This window comes from Xyrauchen texanus, chromosome 43 (assembly GCF_025860055.1).
Source record: "Xyrauchen texanus isolate HMW12.3.18 chromosome 43, RBS_HiC_50CHRs, whole genome shotgun sequence".
Classification (NCBI taxonomy): Eukaryota; Metazoa; Chordata; class Actinopteri; order Cypriniformes; family Catostomidae; genus Xyrauchen; species Xyrauchen texanus.
Genome location: NC_068318.1, coordinates 1,957,182 through 1,982,246, shown reverse-complemented (window position 1 = coordinate 1,982,246; position 25,065 = coordinate 1,957,182). Strand labels below are relative to the sequence as shown.

The 25,065-nt window shown below is 41.5% G+C and overlaps 1 protein-coding gene across 1 annotated transcript in view; it reads right to left on the bottom strand.

Annotated features, from left to right (window-relative positions):
* Window positions 1–4,878: 4,878 nt before the first annotated feature.
* The window catches only part of pdzph1 (PDZ and pleckstrin homology domains 1), a 63,281-nt gene continuing 43,094 nt past the window's right edge, over window positions 4,879–25,065 (bottom strand). Inside the window, exons 6-11 of the mRNA XM_052116282.1 lie at window positions 23,330–23,508; window positions 23,077–23,234; window positions 21,820–21,862; window positions 11,668–11,854; window positions 11,254–11,389; window positions 4,879–7,277 (exon numbers count right to left, since the gene is read on the bottom strand). Coding sequence (XP_051972242.1) covers window positions 7,178–7,277; window positions 11,254–11,389; window positions 11,668–11,854; window positions 21,820–21,862; window positions 23,077–23,234; window positions 23,330–23,508 — 803 coding nt within the window. The 3' untranslated portion in view covers window positions 4,879–7,177. The remainder of the gene's footprint in view (window positions 7,278–11,253; window positions 11,390–11,667; window positions 11,855–21,819; window positions 21,863–23,076; window positions 23,235–23,329; window positions 23,509–25,065) is intronic.

The following is a 25,065-nucleotide window of genomic DNA, read 5'->3' as shown; positions in this document are numbered from 1 at the left end:
TTGTGTAATAAATATTAGGTTTGCAAAAAGGCTTCAATTGTTTTATTCTTTTTTTAGTTTTACTTGTAATAGAAGATAGTTATTCTAACTCCGTAAGCTAAAACTGTGCTTACTGTGACTAGTTCTAGAGTATGGACAATTAGCATAATTAATTTTACTGTTCAGCTAATATACTGTATTTGAATATACATCATACAAACAACTATCGTTATTAATTTTACAGTACAGCTTATACTGTAAATCATTATACAGTATGTTGTAACTACTGTAGATATTTTTACAGCAATTTTAATGTGATATGGAATACAGCAGCTTGCTGGCTATTTGTTTCCAGTAAGTTACTGTTGATTTTATGTCCAGTTTTTTATAGTGAGGGTAACAGATTCATATTATGACCATGTGTATGGGTCAATGATGTGACTTTTACTTGAATACACTTGGATATTTAGAGTATATTCTGTGGCTTGAAGTAAAATATGTCATGTGGTATCCAGAGACAATAAAAAGTCGAAGTCTCATTAAAAGCAAAAACTTCTTGAAAAAATAAATGTTAACATGCCTAGTGCAGAAAAATAATTTATTGTTATTTCTTAACAATAATAAGCAGTCTGTTTTAAAATATTATTAGCATTTAAAAATGCTTTTGTCCACCGAATCAAAGTCATGTGGCGCAATTTTATTATTTATGTTGACAAAAACCATAAAACAAAGTGGGAACCTTTAGACCCACAAAACCTCTGATATATATTTTGAAATTTTTGTAAAAAGGGCACATTTTGTTCAGGTCATGTGGTGAAACCCTGAGAAAACGTGATATTTTTTACTCAAAAATTCATAATAAATATATATATAAAATTAATTTTACCTTGAAAAATGTGTTTGAAAACATTTTTTTAAATGAATGATTAAGTTCACTCCATTTCCAGGGGTCACACCAATCTGAAATGTTGTTCCAATTTACAAAATGTATAAACATTGTATAAGAAAAATATTTCATTGCAATTTGTTCTGATATTGTTTTGAACATGCAGCTTCCCAGCCAAGCGACGTAACATCTAGGTTACTATTGTAACCTCCGTTCCCTGATGGAGGGAACGATATCTTGTGTCGAAGAAGCGACACTTGGGGTCTCTCTTGAAAGCCTCATGCATCTCTGAACTTGAGAAAAGAATTTGCATGTCCCGCCCTCGGACATATGGGTATAAAGGGAGGGAAATGAGTCTGTACATTCAGGTTTGTGCCCTGAGGAGTCGAGAATGAGGTTCGGACATAACAGTGGCTCGGTTCAACGACGTGGCTGGGAGGACACAAAGTCTCGTTCCCGCCATCAGGGAAAGGAGGTTACAATAGTAACCTAAACGTTTGCCGTCTGTTACTCACTTCAACGTTGTGTCAAAGAAGCGACGCTAGGGGTCCATATTTTATCACGCCATGCACTGAACCGTGTACGTGCACTGCTGAGACTGCACGTACGCTTCCCCAACGCCCCATAAAATCGTCATAACCTTCTGGTTCCCGGCACCCCGAAGGGGGGAACAAGGCAATGTGCCAAGCCGCACCAGCCGCGCCTTTTCTTTCTCAATGTTTCTCGCATAGAGTTAAAGTGGCTGAGGCCATTTTAACGCTATCACACGCATCGGGGAAGGCGTTCTTTTCCAACTCCTATTCTTTCAAGGGGAAAAGACCCTGCGGAGACCACACCTGCCCAGGCTAGGGGAGGTAAAGAGCGGTGGTAGTACTGCGGAAAATACACACAGGAGGATTAACCCAAACAGGGGCCCATCCTGTGTACCTATTCCAGTACAGAGTAGTTTCAGTACCCGTAGTGGGTCTGGTCGGGGAATTCCTCCACTGAATTAGTGGACCAGAGGGCTAGGGAGGAGTCATCCAGGGAGCTGAGTTAGTGGGGTCTCCTGGGATAAGAGCGGACGTGATTGCGTCAGTGGAGGGGAAAGGTGCTAGAGGCAAGCGGTACACCCGGTCAGTTGTTTCGGTCAGTTCTACCGGCTCGGACCTGAGAGAACATGGGATGAAACCAACTCAAGCCTAAGATTGTAAAATCTCGTAGAGGTATTGGGTGTTGCCCAACCCGCTGCTCTGCATATGTCTGCTAGGGAGGTGCCGTTGGCCAGTGCCCACGAGGATGCCACACTTCTCGTCGAGTGTGCTCGGACCCGCAAGGGGGCAGCCCAGTGGTAGAGCCTCTGTTTGGAGGAAGCATTCCCTTTCCGCTGTCCATCAAAGCAGACAAAGAGCTGCTCAGAGCGTCTAAAGCACTGCGTGTGGTCCACATAAGTTTTCAGGGCACGTACTGGACACAGCAATGAAGGGGCTGGGTATGCCTCCTCCCGGGGCAGTGCTTGGAGGTTCACTATTGGTCCCTGAAGGGGGTCGTAGGAACCTTGGGCACGTAGCCCGGTCACGGTCTTAGGATGACGTGAGCATCTGCCAGACCGAACTCAAGGCAGGTGTCACTGACAGAGAATGCCTGTAGGTCCCCAACTCTCTTGATGGAAGCGAGCACGATCAGGAGGGCCGTCTTCAGGGAGAGGGCCTTGAGCTTGACTGATTCTAGTGGCTCGAAGGGGGATCTCTGAAGGCCAGAGAGAACCACTGAGAGATCCCAGGAGGGGAACAGGCTTGGCCGGGGAGGGTTCAACCTCCAGGCACCTCTAAGGAACCTGATAATCAAGTCGTGGTTACCCAAAAACTCGCCGTCCACTTCAGCGAGTTGTCGTAAAGTTGCCTGGTAGAGGGAGCTCTGGCTTGGTTAATTGTGTCTACGATGGCAGGTGGTAGGCCACTTAGATCTTCTGCATCCCATCGAGAGGCCAGACATGGAAGCTGCCCTGGATGTGAGTGGCGTGCAGCGATGTGGCTCCAAAGGAGATGGCGGACGAGTTGTGACATGTGACGGGAGCGCACGCCATCTTGGCGATTTATGTATGGATCAAGACATGCTTGATGGCATTTGTGGGCCAGGTGACTCAGAGAAAGAGGAAATTTATTTTTTATTGAGAATGTGGGTACCGCAGCCTACAGGGTGTGTGGCAAAGAAAACAAACTGAACTGGGGTTTCTCCTCCTGGTCCTCCACTGGGGGAAGGAGTGGTCTGCTTACCAGCTCCAGAGCAAACGTCTCAGTCTCTGGGTTGTCCATCTCAGGAACGCTTGGGAGCCTTCCGGGTCCTGGAGGATGTTTGAGAGATGGGCTGAGAGCTGGGCCCAGGTCGTGGCAGAGCTGCACGTTTCCTGGAAGAAGCAGGTGGATGCCCTCAGCGAGCAGATAGAACATGGCCCGTGCTAGTGGCATGAAGGGGCATGATGTGAGAGTTGGCCTCCGTCTGTTTCTTCACTGCTGAGAACTGCTGGGCGAAGTCCTCGATGGTATCGCCAAAGAGACTGAACTGGGAGACGGGGGCGTTGAGTAAGCGTGTCTTGTCAGCTCATCATGCACCTCTGGGAAGAAAGGAACTGGGGAGTGGGGACACAAGGAATAAGTCATCCAGCCATGAAGGCTGTGGGGAGGACCGAGGGTTCCAGTCCAATCCCATGCTGACGGCAGCCCGGGCCGACCTGAGGGTGGCAGCCCAATCGAGTCTTCCGCATTAGACGCTGGAACACTCTCTGTTGCAGCGGTGAGTCCATCATCCAGCTCGGGGTGCTCAAGGGGATAAGCAGGCTGGCTGGGAGGCAAGCAGCTGTCACCCCGAGCCCGGGCTGAAGTCAACGAGTGTGTCTGGGGGCAGATGGTTCGTGGGGATGTACGCTTGTTGAGATGAAGTGAATAGTCTGTGAATGCAGCTCACTGATCACACAACCGCTCGGCTCCGAAGGAAAAATCTGAATGGACAGACTCATTTCCCTCCTTTATACCCGTATGTCTAGGGGCAGGACATGCAAATTCTGTCTGCCAATTTCTCATTGGCCGTTTTTCAAGTTCAGAGATGAGCTAGGCTCTCAAGAGAGACTCCTAGTGTCGCTTCTTCGACACAACGTCAAAGTGAGCGACAGATGGGGAACAATTGTTTGTATTAAAAGGTGATTCTTTCTTATAACCTGCCCACAAACAAACATCAGACATCACAGTCTTTGTTTACAAGTCTTACTCATAACCTTGTTGGTGGAAAAGGGGTATCAAAGAGCTGAATGAGAGCTAGGATTCCAACATTTCTTGGTGTCCCTGTTTCATGCTAATTAACATTCTAGTTCTCATTATATGCCCGTAAACAATGTAATTAAGGGTGTCAGGTGGCAGTGCTTCATGTACTGTTTGTGGGATGCATTCAAATATTCTATTGTTTGCACACTCCATACAGTATACCGATGAAGTGATGTGTGAGTGACAAGCTATATTGAACTGATTTGATGCATATATGCTATTTACATATAATATAAACACTTAATTTATAAGACTACATACATCAGATTATAAGGGAATAATTCTAGATTTCCCCATATCTATAGAAAATCGTCAACTAAAATAGCTAGAAAAGTATTCTTATTTATCCAAAGAATTGGAAAAGTGCTTATATTGCTGTCAACTGTATAAATTAATTAAAACACACAGGTTATTTCTCTGCAGGCTACAGTATGTAAAGTGTGCTAAAATGTTACATGGAATTGGCAAGGATAGCAAAAACAGAACGAAATTATATACAGTATAAATTGGTTTTTCATTTACAATTACACAACACGTTTTGTCAACAGTGGTAGTGTCTTAAAATGACAAATTCTTACTTAAAATGCAAAACGCATTAGAAAACGGAAAGACAGACCATAGCATTTACATTATCTGTATTCTGCATGCAAAAAAATAAACATGTAGGGTACAATGGGGCTAATGGCACACCTTAAGGAAAATGTTTTATTGCCACTAAGTGTATCAAGATTCAAGACATACATTTATTTTCATTGAATATTGATAGAGCAACATTATTTATGTGAAAAGAAATAAGAACAAAATGCCTTTTACCTTGCATAGCCTTTTGTTCTGTTGTACCCTACAACCTTTATTGTTAAATTGACTACTAATTTAAAACAAGGCTTTGAGAAATTATACATACTTTAAAATCAGACATTTGAAAGAGTAAACAGTTTACAGTGAACAACTAGACTAATTCTTTCTAAGTCATTAGGGGCATGTTATCATGCAAACAGGTCAATTGTTTGGAGATTCACTTGGCAACTTTTAGAGATAATGAAGAAATCAGTCAATTCTGTATTGATATTATTGATATTTGGCTGCATCACCGCCTGGTACGGCAATAGCACTGCCCACAACTGCAAAGCCCTGCAAAGGGTGGTGCAAACTGCCAGAAACATCATCGGAGGTGAGCTTCCCTCCCTCCAGGACATATACACAAGGCGGTGTGTGAAAAAAGCTCGGAGGATCATCAGAGACTCCAGCCACCCGAGTCATGGTCTGTTCTCACTGCTACCATCAGGCAGGCGGTATCGCAGCATCAGGACCCGCACCAGCCGACTACATGACAGCTTCTTCCCCCAAGCAGTCAGACTGTTGAACACTTGATCTATCAGGATCAATAATTAGCACTGCACTTTATTAACCTATAATCTCACACTGGACTGTCAACATATTCTCCTCAATTCAACTACTTATATATATTTCATATACTCCCACTTATTGTATATTGTGTATTCTATATTGTGTGTATTGTTTACTGTGCATTGTATACACTCACCTAAAGGATTATTAGGAACACCATACTAATACTGTGTTTGACCCCCTTTTGCCTTCAGAACTGCCTTAATTCTATGTGGCATTGATTCAACAAGGTGCTGAAAGCATTCTTTAGAAATGTTGGCCCATATTGATAGGATAGCATCTTGCATTTGATGGAGATTTGTGGGATGTTCATCCAGGGCACGAAGCTCCCGTTCCACCATATCCCAAAGATGCTCTATTGGGTTGAGATCTGGTGACTGTGGGGGCCATTTTAGTACAGTGGGGGCCATTTTAGTACAGTGAACTCATTGTCATGTTCAAGAAACCAATTTGAAATGATTTGAGCTTTGTGACATGGTGCATTATCCTGCTGGAAGTAGCCATCAGAGGATGGGTACATGGTGGCCATAAAGGAATGGACATGGTCAGAAACAATGCTCAGGTAGGCTGTGGCATTTAAACGATGCCCAATTGGCAATAAGGGGCCTAAAGTGTGCCAAGAAAACATCCCCCACACCATTACACCACCACCACCAGCCTGCACAGTGGTAACAAGGCATGATGGATCCATGTTCTCATTCTGTTTACGCCAAATTCTGACTCTACCATCTGAATGTCTCAACAGAAATCGAGACTCATCAGACCAGGCAACATTTTTCCAGTCTTCCACTGTCCAATTTTGGTGAGCTCTTGCAAATTGTAGCCTCTTTTTCCTATTTGTAGTGGAGATGAGTGGTACCCGGTGGGGTCTTCTGCTGTTGTAGCCCAGCTGCCTCAAGGTTGTGCGTGTTGTGGCTTCACAAATGCTTTGCTGAATACCTCGGTTGTAACGAGTGGTTATTTCAGGCAAAGTTGCTCTTCTATCAGCTTGAATCAGTCGGCCCATTCTCCTCTGACCTCTAGCATCAACAAGGCATTTTCGCCCACAGGACTGCCGCACTGGATGTTTTTCCCTTTTCACACCATTCTTTGTAAACCCTAGAAATGGTTGTGCGTGAAAATCGCAGTAACTGAGCAGATTGTGAAATACTCAGACCGGCCCGTCTGGCACCAACAACCATGCCACGCTCAAAATTGCTTAAATCACCTTTCTTTCCCATTCTGACATTCAGTTTGGAGTTCAGGAGATTGTCTTGACCAGGACCACACCCCTAAATGCATTGAAGCAACTGCCATGTGATTGGTTGATTAGATAATTGCATTAATGAGAAATTGAACAGGTGTTCCTAATAATCCTTTAGGTGAGTGTATAATTATTGTGTTGTGTAAGTATGTTGTTTACTGTAATTGGTATATGTCTCGTCATTGTCATGACTGCTATGTTGCTCGGAACTGCACACAAGAATTTCACCTACTGTTGCACTTGTGTACATGGTAGTGTGACAATAAAGTGATTTGATTTGATTCGATTTGATTTGAATGTTGTTGTCCCTGAATTAATCATTTGGTGAGAAAGCTCAGTTATGACAAGATCTGTAATTAGTCTTGTTCACATTCTAGTTTCCTCAGGTGGACGACTCATGTAGTCTTGAATTGCCTGATGCAAAGGCAGCCATTTTCCAATTGATGTTTTTATTGCACTGATCCACCTAGAGAAACAGTAAAGAAAGTGGTAATGATACTTCATCCAGCTACTTGTTGCTTGTGATCATGCACAAAACAATGACATAACGTACAAAGAGGCTGAATATGATTCACCGGCATCGTGCTGACAGCTGAGGTGGCATAATTAAAATGACACAGTTATGATTGTTTTATTACAAACTAGACTGCATATTATATTTGACTCTCCAGTGCTGGAACAGGGCTAAAACAAAGTGTGGATATAGGTCTGACTATGTGAGACTGTAATTTGAAATAATCACTTTTCTTTGCACGATACATTGACTGCATTTATATGACAGCCTATGTCGGCGTTAGCTAGCTAAATTTGGTTGATGATGACAGTAGCTGTTTATAAAATAGACTGTACATTATAAATATGTTGACACAATTCAGTATTGATGTGATTCCTTTATAACTGCCATTTTGATATATGAATGCGCTATTGTCATAATAATAGATTGTATACATTTTCTGTATAACCAAGTTATGTTACACTAATGAATAGAGCTTTTTGCATTATCTTAAACATTGTGTAGCATTCATTTAATGTATTATTGTAGTTTGCTTGCTGAACAATTACAGATTAACATTGACATTTACCTGACTTGTAGTATAAAGAGAAGATTGTTGAAATTATTTGAAAGTTACAAAGCAAGGTAGCTTGCAATTCGTCAGCATTAGCAGGCAAGATCAAGTTAGCTAAAATTACACAGATCAATCCTTATGGCACTACAGGTGAAACTCGAAAAATTAGAATATCGTGCAAAAGTTCATTAATTTCAGTAATTCAACTTAAAAGGTGAAACTAATATATTATATAGACTCATTACAAGCAAAGTAAGATATTTCAAGCCTTTATTTGATATAATTTTGATGATTATGGCTTATAGCTTATGAAAACCCCAAATTCAGAATCTCAGAAAATTAGAATATTACATGAAATCAATAAAATAAAAGGATTTTAAATACAGAAATGTCGGCCCTCTGAAAAGTATAATCATGCATATGTACTCAGTACTTTACTGCAAAATACCTTTTGCATTAATTACTGCCTCAATGCGGCGTGGCATGGATGCTATCAGCCTGTGGCACTGCTGAGGTGTTATGGAAGACCAAAATGCTTCAATAGCGGCCTTCAGCTCTTCTGCATTGTTTGGTCTCATGTCTCTCATCTTTCTCTTGGCAATGCCCCATAGATTCTCTATGGGGTTCAGGTCAGGCGAGTTTGCTGGCCAATCAAGCACAGTAATACCATGGTCATTGAACCAGGTTTTGGTACTTTTGGCAGTGTGGGCAGGTGCCAAGTCCTGCTGGAAAATGAAGTCAGCATCTCCATAAAGCTTGTCTGCTGAAGGAAGCATGAAGTGCTCTAAAATGTCCCGGTAGACGGCTGCGTCGACTCTGGACTTAATAAAGCACAGTGGACCAACACCAGCTGATGACATGGCTCCCCAAACCAACACAGACTGTGGAAACTTCACACTGGACTTCAAGCATCTTGGATTGTGTGCCTCTCCATTCTTCCTCCAGACTCTGGGACCTTGGTTTCCAAATGAGATGCAAAATTTGCTCTCATCAGAAAAGAGGACTTTGGACCACTGAGCAACAGCCAGTTCTTTTTTTCTTTAGCCCAGGTAAGACGCTTCTGACGTTGTTTGTTGTTCAGGAGCGGCTTGACAAGAGGAATACGACATTTGAAGCCCATGTCCAGGACCCGTCTGTGTGTGGTGGCTCTTGATGCAGTAACTCCAGCCTCAGTCCACTCCTTGTGAAGCTCCCCCACACATTTGAATGGCCTTTTCCTGACAATCCTCTCCAGGCTACGGTCATCCCTGCTGATTGTGCAACTTTTTCTTCCACACTTTTCCCTTCCACTTAACTTTCTATTAATGTGCTTTGATACAGCACTTTGAGAACATCCAACTTCTTTTGCAATTACCTTTTGAGGCTTTCCCTCCTTGTGGAGGGTGTCAATGATGGTTTTCTGCACAACTGTCAGGTCAGCAGTCTTCCCCATGATTGTGAATTCAACTGAACCAGACTGAGAGACCATTTAAAGGCTCAGGAACCCTTTGCAGGTGTTTAGCTGATTAGAGTGTGACACTTTGAGCCTACAATACTGAACCTTTTCACAATATTCTAATTTTCTGAGATTCTGAATTTGGGGTTTTCATAAGCTGTAAGCCATAATCATCAAAATTATATCAAATAAAGGCTTGAAATATCTTACTTTGCTTGTAATGAGTCTATATAATATATTAGTTTCACCTTTTAAGTTGAATTACTGAAATTAATGAACTTTTGCACGATATTCTAATTTTTCGAGTTTCACCTGTACATTTCACATGCATTGCAGTTATATATGCTTATCTGTACAATAAGAAGTTTTTATCCCCAAAACCGAATGAAGGTCCCTCCAGGAATCAAATACCATGCTGATGTTCACTCTAGTTTTCGCTCAACCACAATCATGTTTCCGCTTAGCCAGATGGGGTTAAGTAGATAAAAAAAAAAATATTTCTTTCTTTTTCTTCTTACTCTGAGTTTGTGTAGGAGTCGGTGCTGTGCTGGGAGCTGGACGTTTGCTGGATTCCATCTCTAAGATTACGCTACCTAGTGTTGCAGTTTGTCGTCGCTGTTGAATAGTGGAAGACAAGTTACTGTCTGAGGCAAGGCCCTCGGGAGCGCACATAAATGTCACATCCTTTGGATTTTCCGGCAAAAGCGACCCGCTCCCTTTGCATGAAATTCAGTCTACAGGCTTTAATAGGCAACCTAGGAAGTCTGGGAAGGGCTAATTTTTTAAGTTACAAGCCTTTCACACATTTGCAAAAAAAAAACTCCTTGTTTTAGATAAGAGTTCAATGTACTTTGTAGACCAGGTTTGGGCAATTTTTTTAATGTATTTTTTAAGAAAGAAAAAAAAAGTTATTGCTTCTTTTGCTCCATTTTTGAGACTTTAAATTAAACTAGTAAATTATGGTTTTAACCATGTTCCATAAAATAAAAGGGGGAACACTTTAAAATAAGGGTTTATTCATTACATTAGATAATGAGTAGAACTTACAATGAACAATAAATTTTTTTTTACAGCATTTTAGAATCTGATAAAATTATGTTAATTTATCAAAATAATATTCATTGTTTACGTGTGATAGTTCCTATATAATTATATAAGAATATAACATATTCAACTTTTATTGTAAAAATGTAACAATATATGTAAAAATTTACATTAACCGAGATTAATAAATGTTAGAATAATCATTGTTAGTTCACGTTAACTATAGCGTTAACTCTTCTTCTTTCGGCTGCTTCCGTTAGGGGTTGCCACAGCAGACCATCCATGATCCACATATTTGACTTGGCACAGGTTTTAAACTGGATGCCCTTCCTGACACAACCCACAGTGGCTAGGGGACTCTAACTATAGCATTAACTAATGTTAAAAAATACAACCTTGCAAATGCAACTTTCTAAAGAAATTCTATTGAAGAATTTGGAAAACATTAAATGATACAGTGATACATATGAGGCGTGCATTTAAACGCATTTTTAATAGTGAATAAATAAACACAGTGATGTTGTGCAACTCTGAAAGACATCCATCTAGTGCATGTTTAGGTAAACTAACAGTTTATGTTCATATTCCTATTCAGCAACTCGGCCTTATAAATGTCAGTATACTGTACACATCTCTTAAAAACAGCCAGTTTAAGAGACTGTGGAAAATGGTCATGAAAAACTAAATTACAACTGTTTTACGGCAAATAACCTTGACCAACATTATAAGATGCTACAAAGGTATCTATTTTCAAATGAAAAATTAAATATCAAATGCTTCTTGTCCTTTTTTATTTTTTTTTTTATACTATTTCCTTTTTACAAGTATATTTTCATTAGACTAAACTCTGACAACTAAACTTCTTAAAATTCTTTCTTCAAATAGTTTTTTCATACCGTTTGTTCTCGTTGGCATTCTCTGCACAGAGGTAAAATACTTTGAACTCTTCAGATGGAGGTTTGAGCTCAATAGTGGATCTTTTGGATCCCAGTGGCTGGTCCCGCACTGTGTAGCCGTGCAGGTAGATTCCTCCTGCAGTAAGACCAATGGGAGGTATTAGTTCTTATTGGTGGCAATAGAAATTATAGAAAAAAAAAGCTATAACCTTTCACCTACAGTACATGAAATAAGGTAGGGGAGACTGAGCTAGATGTCACAGGAAATTTGTTACAAGGGCTATATTTCACTCATTGTAAGGTTACACAAATGTTGTGTGTGAATAGAGAAGCATAGATTTTGTTTAGTGGTGTCTGATTTCTTCATTCTCCCACAGTTCATAATGATATATTGGTAAAGCAGTTATGACGTACCTATAGCACAGGTTGATCGAATGCTCACATAGAAATAGAGGCATCCATCTTTCAGTACACAGTAGTGCTGCACCCAGGTGTCCTTGATCTTGTCCAGCTGATGGAGTAACCCAAGACATTCTGGGTTCTTGACTGCCAGAGGGGGCAGACTAGAGTTGTGTCGAGTCACATCCACCCAAACGTGATTCTGTTTCAACAAAAACCAGCAATAGAGTCTTAAGTATTACCATAACAACATCAGTGATGCCTCTATTAGCTATCCAACTCTTCAGCTCATCACAAATAAATATTTCTTACTGCAGTGTCCGCAAAGTTTGTGCTGAGAAAAAAAAACATTCTTTCGTTTTCACTTTCATTCTCACAGTGAAAATGCAACATCAAACTAAAATCTGAAATGCAACTAATAACGTCATGGTTACTGATGTAACCTCCTTTCCCTGATGGAGGGAATGAGATGTGTTGATGAGTTGACACTAGGGGTCACCCTTGGGAGCCCAGACATCTCTGATATTTGAGAAAAGGCCAATGAGAATTGGCGTGTGGAATTTGCATGCCACATACGGGTATAAAAGCTTTGCAAACACACACTCAGGTTTTGCACTGAGGAGCCAAGCCAAAGACCCGGCCATTTTAGCGGTTGGTTCAGTGTTGTGGCAAGAGGGACACAAATTCTTGTTCCCTCCATCAGGGAACAGAGGTTACATCAGTAACCATGACATTCCTTATCTGTCACTCACAAGACGTTGTGTCGATGAGTTGACACTAGGGTTCCCAATGGAAAACAAAATTGATCAGCTGGGGCCATATAGGGTCCATGTTTGGGGGTGTCCCTCCAAAGAGGAAAACACCGCGGAGACCACACCCGGCCCCGAGAAGGGGGAGGAGGACTTCTAAGTGGAATACAACACATGCTCTTACCGGGTCGGAGTAACACATTGTGCAGAGCAGCACCAGGGTAGGTCCTACCCAAGGAGCTCTTCAGATGCCTGCTAGAGAGGCGCTGTGGGACAATGCCCAAGAAGCCGCTATGCCCCTGGTAGAGAGGGCTCACAGGCCATCAGGGGGCGGCACATGCTGGGTATGGTATGCCATACTAATGGCATCCATGACCCAGTGAGCAATCCTCTGTTTGGAGACAGCGCTTCCTTTCCGCTGCCCACCCAAGCAGACAAGAGCTGCTTGGAGCTTCTAAAGCTCTATCTGTGATCCAAGTAGACACGAAGAGCACGCACCAGACACAGCAATGCCAAGGCTGGGTCTGCCTCCTCCTGGGGCAGTGCTTGCAGGTTAACCACCTGATCCCTAAAAGAGGTCGTGGGAACCTTGGGCACATAGCCCGGTCAGGGTCTCAGGATGACGTGAGAGTAAGCCAGACCAAACTCCAAGCACGGTTTTCTGACAGAGAACGCCTGCAGGTCCCCTATCCTCTTGATGGAGGTGAGTTCCCCTAGGCCAGGTCTCCATGTGGAATGGGCACTGTAATATTGTGAATACGTCTGCTCGGCTCCGAAGAAAATCTGTTTTATAAAGAATTTGACTAAATATTACATTAATAGAGACAGAATTGAAATTCAGCTTTAGTTTTAATTTATTTTCTTTTATTTCCAATTTTAATAACACTAAATTCTCTCATTTAATAACTCTGAAGTTGTGCAGTTTTTTGGGGGGTTGTGGCATTTTATTTATTTTTTTTACTTTAGCTTTAAATGACTAAACTCATTTAAATTAAGAAAATGTTATGTCACATTCAGATCTACATTTGTCAATTCAGGGAGAAAATATGAAAAAGGTGTCATGCATTAGTGGCAGATTGCTTCTATCTGCTGGAGAAAAACAAAAATGTTTAAATTAAAATGACATGGAATTATACAATTATAACCAGTAAATCACTGCAGAGATCCACTCTTTTGCTTGGTTGTTGCAAACAGTTTTTTTTGTTTTTTGTTTTTATTGTTTTTTGATCTTAACACAAGTTCTGCTTCAGGATATAATTAGACATTATTAAAGACATAAAAAAAAAATCAGTATTTTTGTCAATATTTCGTTTTTTAGGTGTTTTTTTTTTCTTTTCATTTTTTTAGGTGTTTTGAAGTGTCAGTTTTTTTTTTTTTAAATGTCAATAAATCCAACAGCAATAAACAGAAATGAACAGGAATGAACAGTGATAACTAATTTTGTGTGTGTGTTCTCCATTCTTGATGTGGTCTCACCTAAAAAATGCAAGTTTTTTGACCCCATTAATTTCCTATATGGAGTCAAATTTGACTCCAAACATAACGTGTGTGAGTTGTTTCGTCACACCCACACAACCTCAATCCAGCCCAATTCTGACCATATGGTATGCTTGACCGTATGTTGCACAGAGAGTAAATAATCATATTTGATAAGTTATTAAATCGAAACACTTTTAATTTGTCAGCATATTAAAAAAAGCAGTTCTTTAGAGTTGGTCACATTGCCTATATGCATTATAAATTCCAGCTTCTAAGCTCTACAACAACACCCATTTTGTGAAGCGAGTAGATATTAATTAATTTTATGTATTTTTTTTTTCAATAGAAATTTTTTAAGTGATTATTAGACTCACGAGCAAGCATACTGTCTACTCTATGTGTGATTTTTTTTCTCTATGCTTAGCAAGCAACATGTGTAATAAACAATAGATATATTATTAACATGTTAAACTGTATACTTCGATAAACTGGGGCTACAATAATTGTAAAAAAATTTTTAATCACAATGCTTTTGTTTATTTATTAAATGTATCATTATTTCAGAAAAGCAGGCATTTTCTCTGCACTTACATGCAGCAAACAATGTAGGATGTAGGACATAGTTGCCCGCTGTTGTTCTAGAGTCAGCAGGGTCGGTAAACCCATTAGGCAACATAGGTGACCACCTAAGGCACCATCTTTTGGGGGGTGTCGATTCACTGAGGCCATTTCAGTATGTCAAACAAACTGCACTTTGTATGGTTCTGATGATCTGATATCATGGTCTCTCCCCAAAGCATTGATACACTTTGTGGGTAGGGGCAAACACTTTCCCTTTACAATATATATCATATTGTGTGAACTGTTTTATTCTGATGGCTATTTAGAATCAGAACTAGTGATGCCAAAGTCACAAATGAATTACTATCAGACAATTTATTCAGACCATATTGATGGCTCCTAAAATATTTTGAGTGTTTTCTCACCAGTAAACCAGTAATGGGATTCTTTATAACACATTGAGCAAACTGAGTGAGAGGATTAAGTAGATATTTAAAGAGGAACTTTATACGTTGAAACAAAACCTACAAATGCATCCTGTCATTTGCCAGTGATGAAGAATGGTTTATTTTAATTTCAACTCCTACATGTGAACGATTCTATATTGTAGGTAAACACATTTTCTAACCCCCAAAGTATCAAAACATATGGTTACATTGTAACCTTGGTTCTCTGGGTGAGAGATTATATCTCCACATACATATGGTTTATGGTTCTAAAATAATGGTAGAAAGGTACCAGATTTCAAGCCTGAGACAATCCCATCACAGACTCTGAAAAAGATATCCGGGGTGCTACATTAACTCTGTAATATCAAGTTAAGGTAGATGGAACATCCCAAGAAACTGCGGAACAAATATCACTCAAAGGTGCCCTCCTAAACAGGGCCTATGAGGTGGCAACACTGTACATAGCGTGTGCTTGAAGCTAAGAGGAAACATGCAAACCAGCATACTTGTATGCCTTCCTTTTGGTATCAACACCCACTGAGAATGCCTGGCATTAGGCAGAGGTTGGCCAAGCTTCCCAGTCTGAAAGCTGACAAACAATTTATCTGTGCTTCTGATCTGCATTGTTCACCTTATGTACAGTAGATCCTCAAAGCAAAGCATGGGTGATCATCTGTTCTGATCCTCTTCAAGGAAGGTAGGGAAGGAACGAAGTTCAATCACCTGATTCCAATAGATAGGGAACAGAAATCTGCAGCAGTCTGCATGCACTGACAGGGAGTGCAATTAACAAATTTTCTTAGCTGAAAGGACAGCCAGCAGAAATGAGGTCGACAGGTGGAGCAGTGTTCCTTGAGTCTGTGAGAGAAGATACTGTACACCTGCCATGAAAAGTGTTGTATCTGAGAACCAGGGAATGGGGAGCCACAAGAATCACCCCAACCAGTTGTGTTTGTATCCTCTGCAGCAGAGGAGGAAGCAATCCGAAAGAGTTAAAGTGTACAGGAAACCACAAGGCCACTCCTGTGGTAAGGTATCACTCCCTAGTGGTGTCTGCTTTTTTCCAGTGAGATTAAGAGAGGGCAATGTGTCGACTTCCAAACATAAACAGGAGGGGGGCTCAGCTGGCTCTGAAAACCATCAGGAACATGGCGGAGGTCCATCCTTTGGCTGTGCAGCCGTCTCAGGCTGCGTTCTATTGTTAGGCTGCCAAGGACCCCTGTGCCACCTTCTGGCATTCAACTGTCCTTTCAGTTCACCTGAATCCATGCCATCACACCTCGCAGCTGATTGTTGGCCGTCATTGCGAGAACAGGTGTATCTTGACCAGTTTCTACCAGTCCCCGTTGGTGTCTGTACTGGACCATGGAGAAATACCCTAGTTTCTTGTGCTTCACATGCTCCCTACAATGGTTTAAACAGCACCTGGCCCAAATATTGCTGAAGGTACCACAGGATGCCACAGCAAGTACACATATTCTGCTGGTTGCAGCTTGGGGAGAGCCATAGGTGATACCTTGCTGAACACAAGCAATCCATTAATCTGCCCAATGTACTTGCTTGCCAATTTGAAACCTTTAATTAGGTATAAGAAACCAGCAGCTGTTCAGCTATTTACACTGGGCTAGGTGACTCACAGAGACCATGCAACAGCTGATTTATATAGAGCTGAAGTATAACACATTTTGGGACCAAACTGTCTGGGAAACATCACCATGTAACATTTGAATAATCCTGTCCATGGCCCAGCAGTTCTTGTTAAGCCCATCCAAGATGCCAAGAAGTAATCTGGGTGATGTGATCACAGCAGCAATTGACAGGTCAATTGAAGACAGGGAATCACAAGAAATGCTACCTCCATCCTAGACAGCTGCAAGAGTTTTAAACTCCCTTGACAATGGTGAGGACTTGTTAGGTCGCTCTTAAAATCAGGCATGAGGATAGAGTGAAAGCCACGTCAAATGGGGATGGAGCAGCAGCTGGAACAGAGACTAGGGAAATATTCAAAGCCTCGTCATATGTCACAACTCGACCGCCATCTCCTCCTTTGTAGTCAGCACCAGCTGAGGTCGCTGCACGCCACTCAAATGATTCTGAGCAGCTCTTTTTTGCTGTGGCGGACAGCAGAAAGGGACACTGTCCCCAACAGAGGTTTGTTCACGAGGTCATCAATGCCCTTACATCGGCCTTCTAGACCCAGGCTGAGCCAGCACCCTTGCAGGTTCCAGCACGCTCTGTGAGGAGCGTGGCATTCTCATGTGAACCGGCCACCGGCACCCCTCTAGCAGACATGGGCAGAGCAGTGGGCTGGGCAACACCCAAAACCCTTGTGAGATCAATAGCCTCGAAAGTTGAGTCGGCCCTGACCTGTGTTTCTTCAGGTCCGAGCACGTGAAACTCTGTATCACGGGACTTCTAATACCCCTGTGCGTATTTTCCACGGTACGGTCTGCCCTGCCGGTGGCCCGTATCTCCCTTGGACAGTCCCCTCTGCCCCCCAGTCACCATGATTTGTAGCAACTCCTCCCTCGCTAGATAGGATCTACCACCGCACCACTTCCACATGTAGCCTGAAAACCCATGTGATGTATTTGCTACATTTTTACCTCCCCCCAGCCTGGGCAGGATGTAATCTCCGCTGGGTCTTTTTCCCCTGATAGAATAGGACTGGAAAAGAACGCCTTCCCTGATGCGTGTTATAGCTAGATGGCCCCAGCCGCATCTAACACTCTGTGTGGTGTAGGGTTGATAATGAACAAAGGAATTCATTTCTGTGTTGCAACTCCCATTTCCTTAGGCAAAGAAGGATAAAGGATACAAGTGGGTTGTAACTTGTGTTCAGGGTCTTTTCTCTTGATCCTTTTCATTGTCTCACTCTTTTCTCTGGGCTCTGCTCTTGGGCAACTGGGTTACAGGCTATCAGGCCAATTTTCCAGCTCTTAATGGCATTTCAATCTCTCTACCCCTTTCTATCTCTTTCTTGCTTTCATTATCTTCCACTCAGGTCGTATACCTACTGGTTTCATATACATAATTCATACGTATAATTTAATCTACATTCGTAAACATTTAATATAACCTCTTAAGATTGTATTATTAATAACCCCTTTTCACTTTGAATCCATGTTTAGTTTAATGTCACTATGTATATAATATTAAAATTAAACATTTAAATGCTACATACACTCACTTAAAGGATTATTAGGAACACCATACTAATACTGTGTTTGACCCCCTTTCGCCTTCAGAACTGCCTTAATTCTACGTGGCATTGATTCAACAAGGTGCTGAAAGCATTCTTTAGAAATGTTGGCCCATATTGATAGGATAGCATCTTACAGTTGATGGAGATTTGTGGGATGCACATCCAGGGCACGAAGCTCCCGTTCCACCACATCCCAAAGATGCTCTATTGGGTTGAGATCTGGTGACTGTGGGGGCCATTTTAGTACAGTGAACTCATTGTCATGTTCAAGAAACCAATTTGAAATTATTCGAGCTTTGTGACATGGTGCATTATCCTGCTGGAAGTAGCCATCAGAGGATGGGTACATGGTGGCCATAAAGGGATGGACATGGTCAGAAACAATGCTCAGGTAGGCCGTGGCATTTAAACGATGCCCAATCGGCACTAAGGGGCCTAAAGTGTGCCAAGAAAACATCCACCACACCATTACACCACCACCACCAGCCTGCACAGTGGTAACAAGGCATGATGGATCCATGTTCTCATTCTGTTTACGCCAAATTCTGACTCTACCATCTGAATGTCTCAACAGATATCGAGACTCATCAGACCAGGCAACATTTTTCCAGTCTTCAACTGTCCAATTTTGGTGAGCTCTTGCAAATTGTAGCCTCTTTTTCCTATTTGTAGTGGAGATGAGTGGTACCCGGTGGGGTCTTCTGCTGTTGTAGCCCATCCGCCTCAAGGTTGTGCGTGTTGTGGCTTCACAAATGCTTTGCTGCATACCTCGGTTGTAACGAGTGGTTATTTCAGGCAAAGTTGCTCTTCTATCAGCTTGAATCAGTCGGCCCATTCTCCTCTGACCTCTAGCATCAACAAGGCACTTTCGCCCACAGGACTGTCACATACTGGATGTTTTTTCCTTTTCACACCATTCTTTGTAAACCCTAGAAATGGTTGTGCGTGAAAATCCCAGTAACTGAGCAGACTGTGAAATACTCAGACCGGCCCGTCTGGCACCAACAACCATGCCACGCTCAAAATTGCTAAAAATCACCTTTCTTTCCCATTCTGACATTCAATTTGGAGTTCAGGAGATTGTCTTGACCAGGACCACACCCCTAAATGCATTGAAGCAACTGCCATGTGATTGGTTCGATTGGATAATTGCATTAATGAGAAATTGAATAGGTGTTCCTAATAATCCTTTAGGTGAGTGTATTACATTACAATAAGGTCATAATAAGGTTAAGAAATGCTTTATACAGTGCATCCGGAGAGTATTCACAGCGCTTCACTTTTTCCACATTTCGTTATGTTACAGCCTTATTCCAAAATGGATTCAATTCATTATTTTCCTCAAAATTCTACAAACAATACCCTATAATGACAACATGAAAGAAGTTTGTTTGAAATCTTTGCAAATTTGTTAAAAATAAATAAATAAATAAAAATCACATGTACATAAGTATTCACAGCCTTTGCCATGACACTCAAAATTGAGCTCAGGTGCATCCTGTTTCCACTGATCATCCTTGAGATGTTTCTACAACTTGATTGGAGTCCACCTGTGGTAAGTTCAGTTGATTGGACATGATTTGGAAAGGCACACAACTGTCTATATAAGGTCTCACAGTTAACAGTGCATGTCAGAGCACAAACCAAGCCATGAAGTCCAAGCAATTGTCTGTAGACAGGATTGTATTGAGGTACAGATCTGGGGAAGGGTACAGAAACATTTCTGCAACATTGAAGGTCCCAATTAGCACAGTGGCCTCCATCATCCGTAAACGGAAGAAGTTTGGAAACGCCAGGACTCTTCCTAGAGCTGGCTGCCCGGCCAAACTGAGCGATCGGGGGAGAAGGGCCTTAGTCAGGGGGGTGACCAAGAACCCTATGGTCACTCTGACAGAGCTTCAGCGTTTCTCTGTGGAGAGAGGAGAACCTTCCAGAAGAACAACCAGCTTTGCAGCACTCCACCAATCAGGCCTGTATGGTAGAGTGGCCAGACGGAAGCCACTCCTCAGTAAAAAGCCCATGATAGCCTGCCTGGAGTATGCCAAAAGGCACCTGAAGGACTCTCAGACCATGAGAAACTAAATTCTCTGGTCTGATGAAAAAAAAACATTGAACACTTTGGCCTGAATGGCAAGCATCATGTCTGGAGGAAACCAGGCACTGCTCATCACCTGGCAATACCATCTCTAGAGTGAAGCATGGTGGTGGCAGCATCATGCTGTGGGGATGTTTTTCAGTGGCATGAACTGGTAGACTAGTCAGGATCGAGGGAAAGATGAATGCAGCAATGTACAGATGGGCGGCTGTGGCTCAGTTGGTAGAGCGGGTCAGCAACTCATCGCAGGGCGGCCCACACGACTCCACATGCCAAAGTGTCCTTGGACAAGACACTAGCTTACATACCTTACATAGCAGGTCTGCCGCCATTGGTGTATGAATGTGTGTGTGTGTGGGTGAATGAGACACAGTGTAAAGTGCTTTGAATACCGTTAAGGCTTAAAAAGGCACTATATATGTGCAGACCATTTACCATGTACAGAGACATCCTTGATGAAAACCTGCTTCAGAGCACTCTGGACCTCAGACTGGGGCGAGGGTTCATCTTTCAACAGGACAACGACCCTAAGCACACAGCCAAGATAACAAAGGAGTGGCTACGGGACAACTCAGTGAATGTCCTTGAGTGGCCCAGCCAGAGCCCAGACTTGAACCCGATTGAACATCTCTGGAGAGATCTGAAAATGTCTATGCACTGACACTCCCTATCCAACCTGATGTAGCTTGAGAGGTCCTGCGAGAAGAATGGGAGAAACTGCCCAAAAATAGGTGTGCCAAGCTTGAAGCATCATACACAAAAAGACTTGAGGCTTTAATTTGTGCCAAAGGTGCTTCAACAAAGTATTAAGCAAAGGCTATGAATAATTATGAACGTGTTTTTTGTCATTATGGGGTATTGTTTGTAGAATGTTGAGGAAAATAATGAATTTAATCAATTTTGGAATGAAGCGTTGTGAATACTTTCCAGATGCACTTTAAGTAACAGAAGGTGGTAATAGACAAGACATGCACAGTTTTATACTACCATGCTGTTAACATTTCTAATCATTTCATCCTACTGCTGAACCACTGTAGTGAAAACCCACCTTAAAATGGATTACAATATATGATACAAAAATATGTGTAGCATTGGCTGTAACTTGTCTCATTCGCACTTCTCACTTATTCACAGCAATACAGCACTCTTATCTATTGCCATCCAATAAAAATGTTTCAAAGCCGAACATCGAAGTAAATGTTGTTATAAAATAAACAAAGATTCTGTATTTCTAAAAATTGTAAATGTACGGATCTTTATAATAAATTTGGGAATAGGAATAAATTATTCCAAACACACATGTTGCTTAAGTGGTGCGATCAATTCATGTTAACTATTAATTATATAAATAAATAATATCAATAAACCATTATTAACTATTATTAACTCTAACTATTTAGTATTAATACATAATTTTATGCTTATAGATACTGAATAATTTAACAATCTTTGTGTCCACTTAGCAGTAATGCCACTGTTAATCAGGTTTTAATAAAAAAATAAAATATATATATATATATATATATATATATATATATATATATATATATATATATATATGCTTCCACATACAATATTATGTGTTTGCTCTAGGTTATTATGCAATCAAGAATGAGGGATAGCGGTTACCTGAGTAATGGGATGAACGGCTCTGCCCATAGACTCCAGCCACCTGAGAAACAGATAGGTTACTTGTTATTTAGCAAATGTTTTCAATACTATGTACATTTTAAATCACCATACAATATACTACACTTACAGTAGGGACAATCCTTTAGGAATACTGGAAATCTTAAAGGGCACAAGGTGGTAAAGGTCACTTACATACTGTGGCAGAAAGCAATTTTGGATGCAGCCTTGTTAAGGCTGCATCCAAAATTGCTTACTGCCACAGTATGTAAGTACTGAAAAAGTATGTTTTTGCAGGAGGGTAGTATGAATAAATTTTTTCATACTACAGCTTTTATGTTTCTACATTCTTACAGAAGACATACTTCATCTGGGAACGTGGACATTGCCCTGAGACCCGAATATATGATGTAATGACAACAAACGTGAAAATTATTTACTCTTGTTTAGTTAAACAAGCACAATTTAAACAAACTATACAACTGTATTGGTATTTATAGCAGTTACAGGAGAAAAGAACCATTACACTCGCAGTTCTCAAGTTTGCAACTCTAGATTTTTTGTATGGGTAAGGCTATACATGGGCAAAATTAAATGACATTGTCTTAGAAATGTTTTTATTATACTACGATTTTTTAATTTATCAACCTCAAATGGCATTTTCAGACTTGTGGCTTTAGCGCAATTGTTTTTATATTCATCAACAAGATCAGTGATATTTTATTATTTCATTAAAAAATGTTATGGAAATGTATTGCTGATCACATGAACATAAATACATTTTTCTTCATGACTTTTCTTAATTAAGATTTTTGACAACAAATTTCCAAGTGTCCACTTTGAAAAGAGACCACAATTATGCCTGTTATTCAAAGGAGTGATGAACTACAGCCACAAAGTTTAATGTTTGAATTTATGTGTAAATAAAATATACATACATTATACACTTTAACACTGACTACATTGTTCTGAAAATAAAATGTGTCTGATCAGCAGTTTGATTGTTTTAATAAAGGTGACCAAATAAGTGAAGTGTACGAGGATTTACCAGGTTGTTTTAGTCACTGATCATTTCAGTGACTAAATTTCAGAAAGTGCCTTGTGAGCCAAATCTTTAAGTATCCCTGTAGTAAAGGTTTACACACCCCACCAAAAGGCTATACATAGCACTGTCCACTATTGTCCTTAGGGTTGGATGTTATTTCTTTTTATTTTTTAGAATAATTTCTTATTTCAATCAACATTGTATTTTCTTACCTTTTCATCTCTTGGTTTGATGTAGCACAGAGGTAGTAAACTCGGTTTCGAGAGACAGGACAGCATTTGAACACAAAAGGCTTTCCCAAACTGGTATCAGCCTCTACTAACGCACCCTCCAAGCTCACCACAGACAGTGCTCGGCTCTTCCCTTCATCCTGCCAAACAGTAACAAAAGCCTGTTTTTGAATTTGGCACCCTAGAAAGTCAAAAATGTGCAAACTGCCAGTATGAAACTCACAAGTGAACTCACACGTTTGTTTCTGTAATAATAGAGGCAGCAGTCATGTCTGAGAACAAACCATCTCTTCCTCCAGCCCTTTAGCAAACTGGATTGAGTTCGCTTATGCAGATAACCCCTACATGCTGGCCGTGGAGTGTTAGGCATTCGGCCAATATCAGAGCCGATGGTCAGAGTTAAAAGGTCTGGACCTAGTCAAACCAGAAATCAAATAAAAACAATTAGATGCCAAATGCACACTTAACTGATTTGTTTTTAATCTTCTTTTAAAGACTGATTGCCCACACTGTCGTTTTGAAAAAGATGAATATGGATCTGTGCAGTATGTCTTATATATCTGATATCTACATCAGCTTATATAGTAGTGACTTTAGCATCAGCACGACAGCAAAACACTTTTTTTACTACTACTCAGAAGCTTTGATAAGATGGTGCAAAGTCGCCTGTACTTCCTGTGAAAACAAACAACTTCAGTGAAAATCAACATGAGAACTCTCTCACTAAGTTAGCATTTTTACATGAGACACCCCACCCACTTAGCGAAAAATGAAAATTCGCTCCTCATTGTTGTGATTCCACATCTGCTCGTTTTACCACCATTCATAACAGAATTACCTCAAACCCACCTAAGACCTGTGTGTACAAAATACCACGTCTGATGTAAGCAAAGAATGTAACTATGCATGTTCCCTGTTTGTCACTCAACATTGTGTTAACATTAGAAGTTTGCTCTTGAGAACCCCAATCACATTTGCTTCATTCAGAAAAGGCCAATGAAAACTGGCTTATAGAATTGGCATGCCGCTCTCCACCCCAGACATACAAGTATAAAAGGACATGGTGTACACCACTCATTCAGAATTGTTCTTCGGAGCAGAGCGCACAAGTGTGTTGATCCCGTCACCTCGCTATTGCTGCTGGTATTACGGCACGTATCAGCTGACTCTAAAAGAGTCAGTATTTTCTCTAAAAGAGCTCGCACAAACAATTGGTGTCTTTTTAAAGATGTCCTTTTGCCTTTGTGCTACTGGCAGCTTGGGTCACTAGCATGCGGAGGCAGCTTTTGTGAAGGGGACATGTTCTCACTGTGAGAACATGTCCATGAGAACGTTGTGGTCCTTCTTTGTGAAGCAGAGAGCCACCGCAGCTGCTTCCCAACCCAGTCCATCCTGAGTTGAAACTCAGGCGGCTGGGTCGGCGAGTGCCGTGAACAATCTGGATGTGGATATGGGAGTGTTTCCACCGGCTCAGTTCCCGTGGTCCTCCCATCCCCCAGCACACTCGTTCTGCTGGTAGAGCTCAAGAGCGATGCAGGCGGTCTGCCTCAGGGCGGATTTAATGTCTTGTTCGGGGCTCGAGATATCGGTTGGAGAATCAGAGGGTGGGCTCCTGCTTTCGGAGTCTACTCAGCTCCCGCTCTCAAGTGGTAGAGCTCAGGGCGAAGCGGATGCTGAGTTGGCAGCCATGCTTGCCTGGGTGACTGCGAGCATCGGCCTGTTGCTGGCTGTAGTCCTTGCCCTATGCAGGTTTCTCCTGCTGATTCAGGGCAAGCATGTCTTGATCCGTTCAGACAACACCACAACGGTAGCGTACATAAATTGCCAATAAATCCTACCACCTGCTGTCATGGGCACAATCAAACAAGCCAGAGCTCCCTCTACCAGGCAGCTCCATTCCCTAAAATGGCGTCTGTTCACAGCTGGTGCTCTTCCCGATCAGAAGACCCGCAGAAATGCGCAGTCAGGTCA